The sequence below is a fragment of the Hyaena hyaena genome, unplaced genomic scaffold, assembly GCF_003009895.1.
Source record: "Hyaena hyaena isolate Hyena2069 unplaced genomic scaffold, ASM300989v1 scaffold_335, whole genome shotgun sequence".
NCBI classification, from domain to species: Eukaryota; Metazoa; Chordata; class Mammalia; order Carnivora; family Hyaenidae; genus Hyaena; species Hyaena hyaena.
In genome coordinates this window covers 477,482-493,771 of record NW_024080968.1, presented here as the reverse complement: position 1 = coordinate 493,771, position 16,290 = coordinate 477,482, and the positions used below count along the sequence as shown (strand labels likewise).

General features: G+C 56.2%; 1 protein-coding gene across 1 annotated transcript in view; it reads left to right on the top strand.

The window, feature by feature from the left end:
• The window catches only part of CDH22 (cadherin 22), a 69,365-nt gene that overhangs the window by 25,236 nt on the left and 27,839 nt on the right, over positions 1 to 16,290 (top strand). The window contains exons 4-6 of the mRNA XM_039249360.1: positions 4,811 to 4,978; positions 8,791 to 8,984; positions 12,386 to 12,639. Of these exons, the coding sequence (XP_039105291.1) occupies positions 4,811 to 4,978; positions 8,791 to 8,984; positions 12,386 to 12,639 (616 nt within the window). The remainder of the gene's footprint in view (positions 1 to 4,810; positions 4,979 to 8,790; positions 8,985 to 12,385; positions 12,640 to 16,290) is intronic.

The following is a 16,290-nucleotide window of genomic DNA, read 5'->3' as shown; positions in this document are numbered from 1 at the left end:
CCAGCCTTCATTCATTCAGCCTGATTAGGGGGCCCTTAGATGTGATCCCTTCCAGAAAGGGAGGAAGAGACAGGATGTGGAAAGAAGGGAGGGGCCAGGGGTGAGCAGATAGAAGACCAGACTCCAAGACAGTGAGGAGGGTGACCAGGTTCTAAGCAAGAGAGTCCCCTCTTGCAGAGAGTTAGGAGGAGGGTGGCAAGTGGGAGGCCGTGGAGCCCAGGGGGCGGGCCAGGAACAGCTCCCTCGAGGCCGGCAAGTGGGCGCCGGGCAAGGAAGGTGAAGAAGCGCACATGAGGTCCTTGCCCTAGGGTCCTCGACTTTCTCAGTCTGTGAAGGTCTTTGCTGACATTTCCCAGGAAGGCCCAGATTGCCCTCCCCCCCCCCCCACCCTTCAGCCCCACTGCAGGAGCCTCCCTGGTGCCATTCCCAGCCCCAGCTCTATTTCCCCAGCCAGGAATATTCCGCTGATGCGGGTCTATATTTAGCAGCTGCTGCGAGGTACAGTCTGTTCTCGCTGTGCAGATAGCAGGGAGCAGCGCCGGAACGGGCCCTGAGAGGAAGGTGTGAGGGAAAGGAGGAGGCGGGGTGCCATGAGGCCGAGTGCCAGAGGAGGAATTAACTTGTGTGTTTTAAAGGCCAGGCCTGCCAGCAAGCCCCCCACAGGGGCTACAGGGATGGCATTTGCGGGCTAATGAGGCATCACTTGGGCTCCAGGGCCCCTTCTGCAGAATTTGGGGGGGACAGCGAGGGTGGCGAGGACAAGAGCTGGAGCTGGGGGCGATGGGTGAGAGCAAGGCTGCAGAGAGCAGAGGCCAGGTTCTAATCCCCAGCCCCCGCCCACTACCACCACCCCCGCAGGAATAGCAAGACTCAAGATATCTGCTGAAAATTCTCAACTGGGCACAGACATGTCTGTTTTCCTGGGATGGATGAAACAACCCTTGGCTGAGGACCTTCTAAGTGCCAGGTCCTGGGGTCAGGAGGATAAACTAGGTCTGGATTCTGCTCCCACAGGGCTTTTGTTCCAACAGAGAAGCCAGACACCAACAGACAATGACACCCAGACTGGGAGAGGGGAGACAGAGGGTCTGTGGCAGTAGGCCGGGCAGTCCAGATGTTTATTGAACACCTACTATCCATCAGATGATGAACAAGGCCAGTATGAATCTCCACCCTCATGAAACGTATTTATCGGGTCCCCAGATCCAGGATTTGAGGAGTGGGGGGATCATCAAGGCATCCCCAAAATGTGAGACCTGCCACTGGAAAATTTGTCCCATTTAATTGTAGCCCCATTTTATAGAATAGGAAGCTGAGGCTCAGAGGGACCCAAGCACTTGCCCAAGGTCAGATAGCATGTAAATGGTAGAAAGGAGACTTGAACCAGTCTGTCCCTCCTTTTTGTACTGCCTCATATCTGACTCCGTGGCCCCTATGCATAGTAGGTCCTCAGTAAATAGTAAGTAGCATAGTAGGTCCTCAGCAAGTAGGTCTAAGAAGTGAGTGAATGAAGGAATTTGCAGAAGGTTTCAGGAGCAACTTTCATGGGCTGATCTGGGAATCCCTCCCCCGCCCCTGGAGCCCGGGTGGGAAAAAGGCCCAGCCTCCAGGATGCTCCTCCCAGCAGCAGAAGGTGGTTAAGTGGGGAGCGGAACAGAGCAGGCGACAAAATATGCCATCAATTCTTCCCACTCCTCTAGATAAAGTGACTTTACCACTGCTCCTATCAAGAGGTGAAGTCTTGAGGGGTGCCTGGCTGGCTGAGTCTAAGAGCTTGAGACTCTTGATCTCAAAGGCATAAGTTTGAGGCCCTCATTGGGCGTGGAGTTTACTTAAGAAAAAAAAAAAAAAGAGGTGGAGCCTTGAATCTGAGAGCAGAGACAAGGTTCCACCAAATCCCAGATTAGACCTGAAGAGACCTTGTGGCCTTCACGCTTCCTCTCCCAAGACCACCATCAGAGGAAGCTAGCCCAGCCTGTAGATTCAGGAGAAGCCCCAGCTGACAGCCAGGACCGACTGCCAGGTGTATGTGTGGGGCCACACTGGGCCCTCCAGGCAGCTGATGGGCCTCCAGGGAAACGCAGCTGCATGAGTGAGCCGGGCAGAGGGACGGGCCCAGGAAAGTGATTTCTTCGTCAGCAATCTACGCGAGATGACAGACTGCCCCCAGACACAGTGACTTAAAACAGCGACAATTTATTATTTGTCACAATCCTGTGGGTTGGCTGGGCAGTTCTTCTGCTGGGGTCACTCGCGTGGCAACAGTCAGCTGGCCATCAGCCAGGACAGCTGGCACGGCCGGGCCCCTCCCTCCGTGTGGCCTTTCCTCCTGGGCTTTTCTTCCAGCACAGTGGTCTTGGGGTTCCAAGAGAACAGGCCCCAGCACCCAAGGGCTAGTTGAGCCTCTGCTTTTGTCACACTTGCTGATGTCCCGTTGGCCAAAGCAAGTCGCGTGGCCAAGGCCAAAGTCAGTCCCGGGGCTGGGACCTGACCGTCTACATGCCTTCGTGATCAGTCTCCAAGTGAAAAGCGTTTAGTGTCCCTGCGTCCTCTGGACTAGACGTGGCAGCGACAGCAAGGACCTCAGTCGGAGCCCCGCCCCCAGCCCCCCCGCATGAGCACAAGCTCACAGGTGCACAGTGGTCCCGAATCCCAGCGCCCCCCGGTTCAGTGAGGTCCTGGATGCGAAGCGAATGCACACAGCTTAGCTTGCAGCAAGGGCTCCAACCTCTCAGCTCCCTTCCTGGCCCTTCTGACTGGGGCCCTCCGGGAGGCCCTGTTTCTGACCTGGTGGTCGCTCCGCCATCAGTCCGTCTGGTTGCTCTCTCCTTTCCTCCCTCCCACTGCTTTTCTTCACCCCTTCCCAGCCCTGTGTCTCCCTGTGGTCTGTCTCTGTCGTTCTCTTTCTTTCCCCACTCCGTTCTTCCCCTCCCTGCCCCTCTCGCTCCAGGCCTCTGGCTTTCTGTTCCTCTCTGTGTCCTCCTAAGTGCGCATTTGCCTGCTTAACCACTCCCCTCTTTCCTTCTCTCTTTCCGGGCTCCTTAGGTCTCCCTCACTGTCTGTTCCCTCTCCTCCCCATCTCCTGCTCTGTCCCCAGTGCCTGTCTCCCTCATCTCTCCCCTCCTGCTTCTCACTAGGTTCCTCTCGTCTCTCTTGTCTCTCTTCCCCAGGCCTCCGTGTCGTCTCTCTCCCCTCTCTCGTGCCTTTTGCTCTTTCCCTCCTTCCAGCCCCGCCCGGCAGAGAATGCAGGTGGGCCCACCTTCCCAGTTCAGTCCCTGCTATCTGGGGCTGGAAAGCCTCAGCTGATAGACCAGCAGAGCCTGGGGGCCCTACCCTCAGCACCCGAAGGGCGCCCTGTTCACAGACCCAGTGTTGGGGCGCAGCACCTGGGGCAGGTCAAGGAGGGCCTGCTCTGACCAGGATTGGGGTTGGGGGGAGCGTCCTGCAACTGGCATCTAGTGGGTAGAGTTATGCCACCCCAAATGGCCATAGTGCTAAGGTTGAGAATTCCTATTCTTCAGGGAGGTATTGTACCTGACCCATTTTACAGATGAGGAGGTTCAGAGGAAGGGATTTGCTCAAGATCACATGGCCCCCAAAAATGGCAGATCTGGGATTTATCCCAAGTTCAGCTGCTTCTAAGACTCCTCCGTCCTTGGGAAGACCATTCTCAGTAAAGGAGAGGTCAGCAGGAAGCCTATTGAGGGGGCTCGGAGGCCGCCGATGGAGGGCCTATACGGTTCTTAATTAGATAGATGGCACATTTCCATATCTCCAGTGATGCCACAAAAGCAGGGCCACCTCCTTGATGCCCTCCCCCTGGCTTCCCCAGCTACACATGCAAATACACACACACACACACACACACACACACGCACGCACACACATACTACAGCCTCTCCCCTCATTCTGTTGCCTTTATTGGAGTCTGGGGACTGTTTAGGGACATCAGGAGTCGGAGATTGGGTTTTATGGGGCGCATCAAGGGGCTGCTGATGCATGACTCCACCTGGCGCTCAGGCCCCGGGCACCACCTGTCACCACCTGGTACTCGGCAGGTTGGAGTGAGTGGTGGGGGAGGCTCTCAATGCCTCATCAACTCTCCCCTCCACCTTGGTCTCCCACTCGGCAGAGAGACAAGGAGCTTGGCCTTCTGCTCGGCAGAATTATTCTTGAGGTCACCCCCATTCCTGCCGCCCCCGCCCCTCCTGCATTGACAGTTTGAAGGATCATCGGATCAGTGATCAGCCAGTGCCTGGACAGAGAATCCAGGGCTGGGCCAGGGCACAGGGACCTCAGTTCTGACTCCATTGTGGAGAGGGGGATGTGAAAATAAGAGTGTGCACATGTAGCTGTGAGTGTGCACATGTGTGGGTGTATATGTGATCACACATATGTTCTAGTGTAGGTACTGTATAGTGTATGAGACGTACCTAGTGTATGTGCCAGGTGAGTGTGACTCCCAGTCGTGCACAAGTGGGAGTGGGAGTCCCATTCACTTAACACTCACCAAGCTGCTGGTCCTTGCCTGGCTCTGGTCAGTGCCGCTGACAGATGAAAGAGCACATCTGTCTGAGCAGGTGTGAGTGTGAGTCATCTGTGTGAGCACATCTGCATGAGCGTGTGGGTGAGTGTGCCCCGGCGTGTGTGCTGGCCCCCAGCCCGTATCTGTACTGTTGCCTCTGTGGCGTCTACTGCGCTCCCCTCCTGAACTTGCCCGAGCCCCGCCTCTGCCCGTGGCGGGGTCTCCGTTATCAGCCGCCAGCGCGTGGGGGGTGCAGTCTGTGGCTTCACTTCCACTAACCCACAGGCGTGATCCGGACGGCCGTGCCCGACCTTGACCGTGAGAGCCAGGAGCGCTACGAGGTAGTGATCCAGGCCACAGACATGGCGGGCCAGCTGGGAGGCCTCTCTGGCTCCACCACCGTCACCATTGTGGTCACCGATGTCAATGACAACCCGCCCCGCTTCCCGCAGAGTGAGTGAGGCCTTCCCGGGGGAGGTGGTCATATCTGCATCTGTCCCGGAGACCCCCCCAGCCCCCCTCCCCTCGGGCTGCTGTAGTGGGGGGGCCGTGGGTGTCCAATCTTTCTTCTAGGCCACCAACCGACCGCATGACCTCATACTTCCCCTTTGGCTTCGGCCAGAAGAAGGACTCGAATCTGCCTGTCTGTCTGTCCACCCAAGTCACCCCCTTACCCCCAGTGCCCCTCCAATCATGCCTCTTGCAGAGGAAGTCCTCAGAGTCTGGTTCCCCACACAGCCTGTAACACCATAACACCGGTACCTTCCCTCCCCTCCCCCTGCATCCATCCGCCCACCTGCTCCAGCCCCTCGCTGCTCCTCGCTCATCCCCTGTGCTCTGCCACAGACCCAAGCTTGCAAAGGGTAGAACTGGTGGGGAGACGGGGATACAGGCAGAGACGGCAGCCAGACCCAGGCCGGGGCCCGCCCATGCTGCATGGGGCTGAGGTCTGGAGTGACAGGTCTGAGCCCACAATGACCCCAGAGGACAGGATCCTGTGCTTCTGAATTAGGGGGGCCTTTCCACTCTCCTGGCATAACAGGAGATGGGAGGGTGGTGCTCTGGCCGAGTCCCCGGGCTCCCCGTCGGCCCGGCCAGCCCCTCTGTCCAGGCTCGGGCTGCGAGCCGCGCCAGGGAAGCCGCCGAAGCTGGCAGAGACTAAATGCCGCGGGGAGCCGGGCTGATCCCTATCAGGGAGCCATTACTTGAGGTCTGCTGCTCTCACATTAGGCCTGCCACAGGGGACTGACCCCCGCGAGATAAGGGAATCCAATCCCTTAGCTGAGAGCACACCATCATCGGGGGCCTTAGCCCAGACTCAGAGCCGGCGCGGAAATGGGCCCGCCCGCTCCCCTGGCCCAGGCGCACTGCTGAGGGGGGCGCTTTGAGGCAGCGCGTAGAGGGGAGGGGACCGCCCAGTCTTGTGCCCAGGTGTGCAGGGCTCTGTGCGAGCTCTGAGTTGGAGGCAGTGGGGCAGAGCGGAGAAGAGGGACCCTGGGCCCCAGGAAACCTTGTCTAATCATTCATTTATTCATTCTTTCTTTATTTTGAACATTTTTTTCTAAGTCTTTTTTTTTTTTCAATGTTTTATTTATTTCTGAGAGAGAGACAGCGTGAGCAAGGGAGGGTCAGAGAGAGAGGGAGAATCTGAAACAGGCTCCAGGCTCTGAGCTGGCTGTCAGCACAGAGCCTGATGTGGGGCTTAAACCTAGGAACTGTGAGATCATGTGGCGAAGTCGGATGCTTAACCAACTGAGCCACCCAGGCACCCCCTTTTTTTTCTAAGTCTTTTTTTAAAATTTATTTTGAACATTTCTTTATCATGAGCTATGCACCCAAATGGAAGGGTGTAAAATATAAACATCTCGTTTAGCAAATAATTCTAAAGCGGACACTCCCGCAGCCCCAGTGAAGACCCCCAGAAGCCTCCACGTGCCTTTCCTGATCATAACTCACCCCCACACCCCCTCCTCCGGAGTTACCCACAGACTGCTTTTGTGACTGCCACCTCTTTGCTTTCGAGTCACTTGACCTACATTCGCATCAGCTGACATCACACCTCAAGTTCACCTGCTTTCCTTAACCTTCTATAAACAGAATCCTACCGTACAACCTATCTGTGTCTTGCTTTTTTTCTCTCTTGAGATTATGTGTATGAAATCGTATGTAATGCTTGGGGCTATAATGTATTCATTGTCATTGCTGTATACTGTTCCACCGTGTGCCTATTCTATGTTGATGGACGTTTACTTTGTTTCCAATTTGCGGCGGTTATAAATACGGCTCCCTACATCGTTGCACCTTGCTGATCATCTCCGAGTCCCGTTTTGCACGCATTTCCCTAGTGTGTACACAGAGGGCTAGAACAGCTACCTCGTGGGCTATCCTCACCTTCAGCTTTACTAAATAAAGCCAAACTCCACCCCGTGAGAAAATGCACACATCCCCTGTACGACACCCTCACCAACACTGGCTGTTGTCAGACTCTTGAATTTGCGTTAACCTGGTGCACGTAGACCCATCACTCTTACTCTTCTGCATTCACCCACTCCCTAGTCACTCACACATTTCATTTATGTGACAGTTTGGGGTTCTGCCAGGCTTCGAGAATGCCCGATGAAGAAGAGACATGGTTCCTGCCTTCCAGGAGCTCACGCCCCAGACAGAGGAGAGAGGGGAGAGCAGGAAGCAGAAAGGGAGAGGGAAGTGCGGGAAGCCTGACAAAAATGGGCTGAGCTTGGTGGCCCTGGGGCACAGGAGCAGAGCCTGGAGGTCAGTCTGAGAAGGCTCCCTGGAGGAAGGAACGTTCAGTAAGACTGAAAGAAAGGTAGGAATTGGGGAGGGCACGACAGAAACTAAAATAGAGGGAAGGCCTGAGATGAGGCAATCTAAATACCTTAGGCAGGTCGAAGCTGGGGTCGGGGAGATGGAAGCTGAGGCTGCAGACGTCGCCAGGGGCCAGGCAGCAAGTGTCCGGTGGGGCAGGCCAAAGGTCTCAGACAGCTCCACCTGAGGGCAACGGGAGCTATGGAAGGGATTCAAGCAAGGGAGTGGCGCAGTCAGCCTGTTTCAGAAAAAGCCCCGCGCCGGCTGTTGTTGTGTGAGAATCAATTAGAGGCAGTCACTTCGCACACGGGGTATCCATCCCCAGCTCCACGGCCCCCGCTTCACCTGCACTGGCCCATCATTTAGCAAATCACCCTCCTCTCGGCCTCAACTCCGGGAGGAGAGCGAGGTACTGTTTGTGTCCCATCTGACCTCCTTTCTTTTTGTCTCTGCTCTGCTTCTCCCCTCCAGCCACAGCGGCCATCTTGCCATTCTTCAAACATGCCAGGCATTACACCCACCCCAGGGCCTTTGCACCTGCTGCTCCCTCTGTCTGGAATGCTCTTTCCCAAATATCTGCTTGGCTTACTCCCTCACCTCCCTCAGACTTTTGCAAAAATGTCATCTTCCCAGTGAGATGACACTCTTCCCTTTCTTGATTACCGGACTTAAAACTCCACACACACCCTCATCCCTATTCTCCCTTCCCCTTCCCCTACTTTATTTTTCTCCAAAGTACCTATCACCATTTGATATACTGCATGTTTTACTGATGTGATTGTTTGTGTCTTTCTCTTCCTGTTAAGAGGAAAGCACTGAGAGCTGGGATTCGGGTCTGTTTTGCTTGTTGCCATAACCCCAGTGACTAGACCTGCATCTGAGATGTCATAGGTGCTTAATTAATAAATATATGGAAAGGAAGGAACATGGTCATTAACACCAACAGCAACAGAAAAATCAGCATGGAGCCCCCATTATTATCATATAGTTTGTTCCATGTACTGAGTGGCCCCCACGTGCCAGGCTCTGTACTAAGCACTTTCCATGTCTCATCATCTAAGTTCATCAGGATAATGGCAGTGCTGTTAGGAAGGCACTATTATTATTTCCATTCTACAGGTGAGGAAAGTAAGGCTCAGGATTCCACAGCCAGGGCGGACTCCAGAACCGGGGGCCTTGATCACTGTGCGCCTCGGTGCCCCTGGTGGGCAGATGGCGAAACTGAAGCCCCCAGATCTGCAGGCACGTTCCCTAACTGATCAGCAAATAAACCCAGGGTCAGAATGAGGAGCCTCCTCTTTGCACCGCCGGCTTAGGAGCCCCTTGCAGACACTGTCCTCCCTGGAGCCCATCTGGACCCCCCTCTCCTGTCCCCTAAAGCTGGTGGAAGTCGGGGTAGGGGCTGCCCCCATCCCTGTTCACAGCTGTGTCCCCTACAGAGATGTACCAGTTCAGCATTCAGGAGTCGGCCCCCATCGGCACGGCTGTGGGACGAGTGAAGGCCGAGGACTCAGACGTGGGCGAGAACACGGACATGACTTACCATCTCAAGGAGGACAGCGGCAGCGGCGGCCATGTGTTCAAGGTCACCACGGACAGCGACACTCAGGAGGCCATCATTGTAGTGCAGAAGGTGTGGCTCCCACCCCACCCCACCCCCACCCCCGGGAGGGACAGAGGAGGGAGGCCGACCCAGCCAGACAGCCCACCCCACTCCACTCCGGAGATGAAGTCACTCCGGAGGCCCAGGACCAGCCTGGGGAAACAGTGAGGGGCTCAGTCCCATTTTACAAAGGAGAAAATGAGACCCAGAGAGGATATGTGACTTGTGCAGTTTGCACAGCTAGTTATGAGCGCCAGGATTCAAACCAGATTTGGATCCGTGCTCAAAATCACTGCCCTTCACACTCACCATTTCCTTTAATTTTCGTGTTTCCCTCTGAAGAGCCCTGGGTCATTCGGCTCATGTTTGCAAGTGAGAAAACAGAGACTCAGAGAGATAAAAGGGCTGGCCCAAGATCACACCAGGGAGGGGCAGAGGCAGGATTCGAACCCAGGTCTGGTGACTCCAAGCTCTTTCCTTCCTGAGTCTAACAGCCCTCCTCATCTACTGACTAGCCCAGGAACCAGAAGCTAAACAAGAACAATGGGGCGCCTGGGTGGCTTAGTCGGTTAAGCGTCTGACTTTCGCTTGGGTCATGATCTCGCGGTTCATGGGTTCGAGCCCCGCGTCGGGCTCTGTGCTGACTCCCAGCTCAGAGCCTGGGGCCTGTTTCAGTCTGTGACTCCCTCTCTCTCTGACCCTCCCCTGCTCACGGTGTCTCTCTCTCTCTCTCTCTCCTAGAAATAAATAAAACATTAAAAAAATAAAATAAAAAGTTATTTAAAAAAAAAAAAAAAGAACAAACTCAGAGATCCCTAGGGGGGAAGGGGATGGAAGTCAAATAAGAAGCAAAAGTCCGTCTTCCAGGACTTGGTCATGGGCTTAGCGACACAGGGCTACGCAGGCCTTCGAGACTGGCACGCTCACACCCACACGCCCCTGGGTCTAAATCCCCCACACTGGCCTTTGTATGCCTCCAGGACAGGAATCTCACTCCCTGCCCTTGTCCAGCTAGCTCTCCTCCCATTCGACCAGATTCTGTCTCCCTAAATCTGCCACTGTCAGTCTGGGCCCTGCCTTCTGGGACCCACAGTAACACCTTCCCACCCACCCCCACCATCCCCTGCCCAGGGCCCTTCTTTCACTCAATGAGCACATGATAACCTGCTCTTCTACCTGGCCTCGAGGGTTTGCGAAGAGAGAAGACACCCAGATTCTTCAGCTACTCCCCCATAAGATCAAAATATAACAGCTATTACTTATAATAATAAAGTGTATGCTGTGTGCTAGGCACTCTGCAACTGCTTTTCATGTATTAACTTATTCGATCCCTACAACAACCCTCTGAGGCACTATTACTGCCCGTTTTGTAGATAAGAAACTGAGGCCATTCAATCATTTGCATCCTAGGTCATGTATCTTGCAGAGCAGAGCGGGGCTATGAGCCCAGGTAGTCCGGCTCCAGAATCCACCCTTTTTTAAAAATTATTTTTAAAGATGTTTTTAATTATTTTTGAAGAGGGGAAGAGCAGAGAGAGAGGGAGACAGAGAAGCCAAAGCAGGCTCCACGCAGTCAGCGCAAAGTCCGACGTGGGGCTTGAACCCACGAGCCGTGAGATCATGACTGAGCCATCCAGGAGCCCCACCCTTTTGTTTAAGATTTATTTATGTATTTTGAGAGGGGGCACGGGTGCAGAGAGCGGGAGAGGGAGAGAGAGACCGTTCTCTAAGTTCTGTACTGGAAGTGCAGAGCCAGATGTGGGGCTCAATCTCACAAACTGGTAAGATCAGGACCTGAGCCGAAATCAGGAGTGGGACGCTTAATCGATGGAGCCACCCAGGCATCCCCAGAATCTACCCTTTTAAGCTTTATGTGGCTTTCAGTCTTCTGAGCTCCATTTGTCCTCACCGGAAGATGAGCCCATTTCACAGATGGCGCCTAGCATCGCAGAGCAGCAGAATCCAGTCCGAAGTCCAGCCCCTGCATTTGCTCTCATCCCCAGGCTGCTCCTCACCCCCTACCCCCTTCTCCGGCCCCTCCCACTTGCTCCAGCAGTGGCGCCTGGAGGCGTCTCTGTGGAGTCACGCAGGCTCGGGGAGCAGAGCCCAAGCCTGATTGATGACCTTGCTCCAGAGCCCATCGCTCACTCACAGGCCGGCTCCCTGCATCCTGATTTCCCAGGCAACGGGACTGAGGAAGGAGGTAGCCTTTTTTGCTGCTGGAGAAGGTGGGGGGTGGGAGGTCCTAAGAGACAGGCCTCTAGGAAGGTTACCCTTGCCCCTCAGAATGCTCCCCCCCACACCCTGGGCTCCACCACCGCTATTTCCCTATTTCCCTTTGCTGGAAGGTGTTGTCTTTAGAAGCCCGGAGCCAACACGCGAGCCAACACGCGGCCTGGAGCTCATTCATCAGAAGGTCACCCATTAGCACTCCCTGATGAGAAGCAAGGCTCAGCGTGGGTTTAGCCAGATTTCCAAGGAAAGCTCTAAGGCAGCCGGGCTTATCGGGCTCAACTCATATTAGTTGCTGCCGCCTACACACCGCACCAGGGAATGTCTCTTTAACCCTCACAGCTGAGGCCCAGAGAGGCTAAATAGATTGCCCACGGACACACAGCAGAGCCAGTGTGCTGCCCTCTCCCACGGGTAAGGGCCGGGACTTGGAAGCTGCACAGGCCTGGGTTTGAATCCTGCCTCTGCCAGTGACTAAGTGACTTTGGGCTAAGTTACAGAACCTTCTGGGCTTCAATGTCCCCCTGTGTAAAATGAGATAATCACAATAAAAGCCTCTTAGGGATGTTGTAAAATAGGTGAGTTAATGTATTTAAAGCACTGGTACAGGGGCGCCTGGGTGGCTCAGTCAGTTAAGCGTCAGATTTCGGTCCAGGTCATGATCTGACAGTTCCTGAGTTTGAGCCCCGCTTAGAGCTCTGTGCTGGCAGCTCAGAGCCTGGAGCCTGCTTCCGATTCTGTGTCTCCCTCTCTCTCTGCCCCTCCCCTGCTCATGCTCTGTCTCTCTCAAAAATAAAATAAACAGTAAAAAAAAAATTGTAAATAAAGCACTGGTACATAGTAAGTGCTTCGTGAATTAAATGAATCAATGCCCCAACATTCTGTGCTGGGAGACCGGGAAGTCGCGGGGGGGGGGGGGGGGGGGGGGGGGGGGGGGGGGGGGGGGGGCGGGCGAGTGCCCTTGGCCCTGATGGGCTGTGTGTCTCTGGGCAAGACTGTCCCCTGCCATCTCACTTTGTCCACCTGCAACTAGGGAAGGTTGGTCTGGGCCTCCAACAGCCAGTTCCTGGGTACAGCCCTTTACTCCGGGTCCCCGGCGGAGTCGACGTGACCTTGGGCCAGCCCCGCCCCCTCCCTCACCTCCTCTTCCGAGGCGGAGCCCGCCCGGCCCACTCACCGTCCTCTGCTCGCTCCCGCAGCGCCTGGACTTCGAGTCCCAGCCCGTGCACACAGTGGTCCTGGAGGCCCTCAACAAGTTCGTGGACCCCCGCTTCGCCGACTTGGGCACGTTCCGCGACCAGGCGATCGTGCGCGTGGCCGTGACCGACGTGGACGAGCCCCCCGAGTTCCGGCCGCCCTCCGGCCTCCTGGAGGTGCAGGAGGACGCGCAGGTGGGCTCCCTGGTCGGCGTGGTGACGGCGCGGGACCCCGACGCCGCCAACCGGCCCGTCCGGTGAGACCCCCGCCCGGGGCCACGCCTGCTGCCTGCTCTCCCGCCACCGCCCCGCCCCTCGGACAGACTGCGGGCACAGGGGGAGGGGCGGGGGGGAGAAGGGGGGAAGGACGCAGAGATGCAGTTCAGAGACAAAGGAAACAGAAGTGAGAACAGTCACACAGAGGCCAGGGACTCGGGACAAGGAGGGAGACCCAGGGGCGAAAGACGTCGCAGAGCGAACCGAGCTCAGCCCCTCTGTGTCCACACTGGCTCCCTCGGTGCGCTCAGCCTATCCATCCACATGCCTGTGACCCCCGATCCCACACTCTTGCCCACGCGACCATCTGGGCAGCTCCCCTGGGCACCCCAAACGCAACCATGTTCAGCTCCAGATCTCTCCACCAAAAGAAAACAGAAGCAAACACATAAACATCCTTTCGGTTGTTCAGATAGAAATGTTGGAGACCCCTGACTCCCGTCCCTCTCTCACACCTGCCTCCCATCCATCAGCAACTCGGCCACCCCCACTGTAGCAGCCTCTCCAGAGTCCCAACTCCTCTCTCCGCGGCTGCTGCTACCCCCTCGTCCGGGCCCCCATTTTCTCCTACCCGGATGCCTGCTCTTCCCCCCCACTCCACCCCCGACTGGTCTCCCTGCTTCTGCCCCGCCCCTCGTTAATCCTGAACGGGCCAGGGGCCTGACGACCGTCCCCACACAGGAAGCCGAGCGCGGCCCCCCTCTGCTCAGAGCCCCACCCCCGCCCCCAGAAGCACCCATCTGGCTCAGAATAAAAAACCAAACTCTCCCCCAGGGCCCTGCGATCTGGCCTCAGTGCAACCTCGTAGACCATTTCCCCGGGTCGCTCCTTCCCGGTTCCCTCCGCCCAGCCCCACGGACACACCAAGCGCCAAGCTCACTCTGCCTCCGGGCCCTTTGTGACTGTCGATCTCTCTGCCTTAATGTCCCCACAATTCGTTCTCTTACTTCCCCCACGTCTTTGCTCAACCCCAGCCCTGCCACTTCACAGCGACTTTCCTCATTTCGCTCTGTCCTCAGCAACCTTCATCGCCACCCAACAGGCCACCTATTTTTCTGACTACTTTGTCTGTCCCTCTTCCGCTGGAAGATAAGCCCGGTGAGGGCAGATAAGGGTGTGTTCACCACTTCCCCCTCCGGGCCTGACGCCCAGCACTCAGCGGACACTCACTGACTGCGTGGGGAGCGAGTGAAATAGAAGAGCAGAGGAAGGCTGAGAAAAGGGGCAGAGGGAGACTCTGGGGGATGGGGAGAGACACCCCCCCCCCATGAGAGGAGGAGGCCAGAGAGAGGGAGGAGCCAGTGCAAAGAGGGTGAGTAACTGAAAGGCGGAGGGCCTGCCTCACAAGTTGAAACAGGAGTTTTGCTGGAAAAGCCCGGAAGGGAAAGAAAGAGAAACAGACACTGAGAGAGGGAGGGGCGAGCAGGGAGGGAGGGAGGTGGGTGGAGGGTGGAGGGGTGCTGTCGTGTCCCCGGAAGGGCTCGGGCGCTGCAGGGGTTGGGGAGTCCCTGACTGTGACCCAAGCTGGAAGGTCAGGGGGGGGGGCGGGGAGGAGAATGGCCACTGCTGAACAGACCGGAAGGAGATTCCTGAGCTCCTTCCTTCCTCCCGGAAACCCCTATACATAATCAGTGAGTAATCCCTGAGCCAACTATGTGGCCGAGCAATGAAGAGAGGGAGAGGGGAAGTTCGTTTGAGGAGCTCTGCCCTGCACAGTTCCCAATGGGTAACATTCCCATCATGATCCCTGTGAATGGCTCTCTGAGTCGCACAGTGCACAGCCTGTGCAATCTTCTATGGCAGCCCTGGGTGAGGACACAGAGATGCCATCCTGCCAAACTGTCTGTTGCCTCCTAGACTGGGAAATACCCTCAAGGGTCTTAAAAGACTTCCTTGGAGGAAGCTGGTACCTAGGTACGGTCAGGTGTAAATACGAGGTGAAGGGCATTCCAGGCAGAGGAACAGCGTGTGCAGACGCATGGAGGCAGAGGAGCGGTGGATGTGCCTGGAGGAGAGCAGACCGTGATGGCTGCAGTGGACTGAGGGAGATGAGGCAGCAAAAGCAAAGTCTGACAGGGTCAAGGGTGTGCTGAGGAGCTCAGACTCTGTCCAGAGGGCCTGCGCTGCCCCTGCCCTCCTCACTGCCAGAGCCGTCCTGCTGCCTCTGAGCTCCTCCATTGCCCTTCCACCCAGGCTGTTGGGACCTTCTGGTGGTATATCTCGCTGGCCTCTGGCTGGACCACAGACCTCTCCCAGGAGGCGGGAAACTGAGGCCCAGGGAGGGGAGGAGGTGCCCCCGGACTTTCCCGGGGAGTTGAGAGCCAGGAGTGGGAGCTGAGTCCTTGCCTCCCAGGTAGTGCTCCTGTCTGCCTCCTCCCCTCCCCTGCAATGTGCTCTCACACCTCCTCTTGGTCTTCTCCCTCCTCCCTCCGTTGGCTTCCCTTTCCTCTGGCTTTTATCTGCACTGAAAGGGCCAACCTTGAAACGAGCTTCTCACCTCCTTTCATCTCTCTTTGCTGGCCCTTCCCCGGGGCTCCTCAGATGTGGAGGCAGAGAGGAGAGCTTGAGACAGGTCCAATTTAACACCACAAACATTCACCCAGCTCCTCCTCCTGCCCGGCCCTGAGCCAGGGGACGGAGACGACCCAGCCAAGGGCAGAGCTGGGGAGGGACAGACATGGAAACAAGAGGCCAGTGAGGCGCCACAGAGAGACAGAAGGGCTCCTCACAGGGCACGTGTACTGCCCAGAGCCCAGCTTGTGTTCCAGATCCCGATTTCTAAGGCTCATGGACTCAGTCGCCACCTACACGTTGAGTCAGGGGGAAACAAAGGTAGTAAGACCTCGTCCCTGCCCACATAGAGTTTGCCTTCCTCCTGGGGCGGGGAGACAGTCAACAAGTAGTAAAACATTTGTTGACACAGTCATGAAATAATTGCTGATAAGCGCTATGGAGGAAATAAACAGGCCAATGGGATAAGAAGATTGGGGCATCAGGGGCTGCTAGGGATTGAGGAGTTGAGGAGTTGACAAATGAGCTGAGATCAGAGTGATCTAGAGAGCGCCAACCTGCGATGATGTGAGGAAGAGCAGTCCAGGTAGAGGGAACGGCAAGTGCAAAGGTCCTGAGGCAGGGACAGCTTGGTATATCCCTGGAGATGAAGACATTAAGTGGTCTCCTGGGAGATTTTGCCTAACACAGTAGGCACCTGGGAAATACAGAGGTGCAGATATACCCAGTGGGTTTTTTTGTTTTTTTTTTTCTGAGTTCCTGCACTGGGAAGAGTGGAAGATGCCTCCTATTGTTACATTTCCCCCTTGGGAGAGAGAAGTGACTCTCCCAGTGTCATTCAGCTTGAAAGAGGGAGGAATGATTTAACCCATTATTGTCAGCTTCTCGCTGTTTCACCCCTGCTTCTTACTTCCGGTGTGGTTAGGTGTCCTCCCCTGTGCATAAGGCACAGAGACGAATCAGACATAGGCCGACAGAAGGGCCAGGTCCCCACGTGAAGGCATCTAGTGACAGATCTAAGTCTGAGTGGTCTTGGCCTGAGGCAGGGGCTGGAAGACCACAGAACCCCATGGAAGGGCGAGTTCTCGGTGCACCCCGCAGGGGAGTGGGCACAGGCTTCC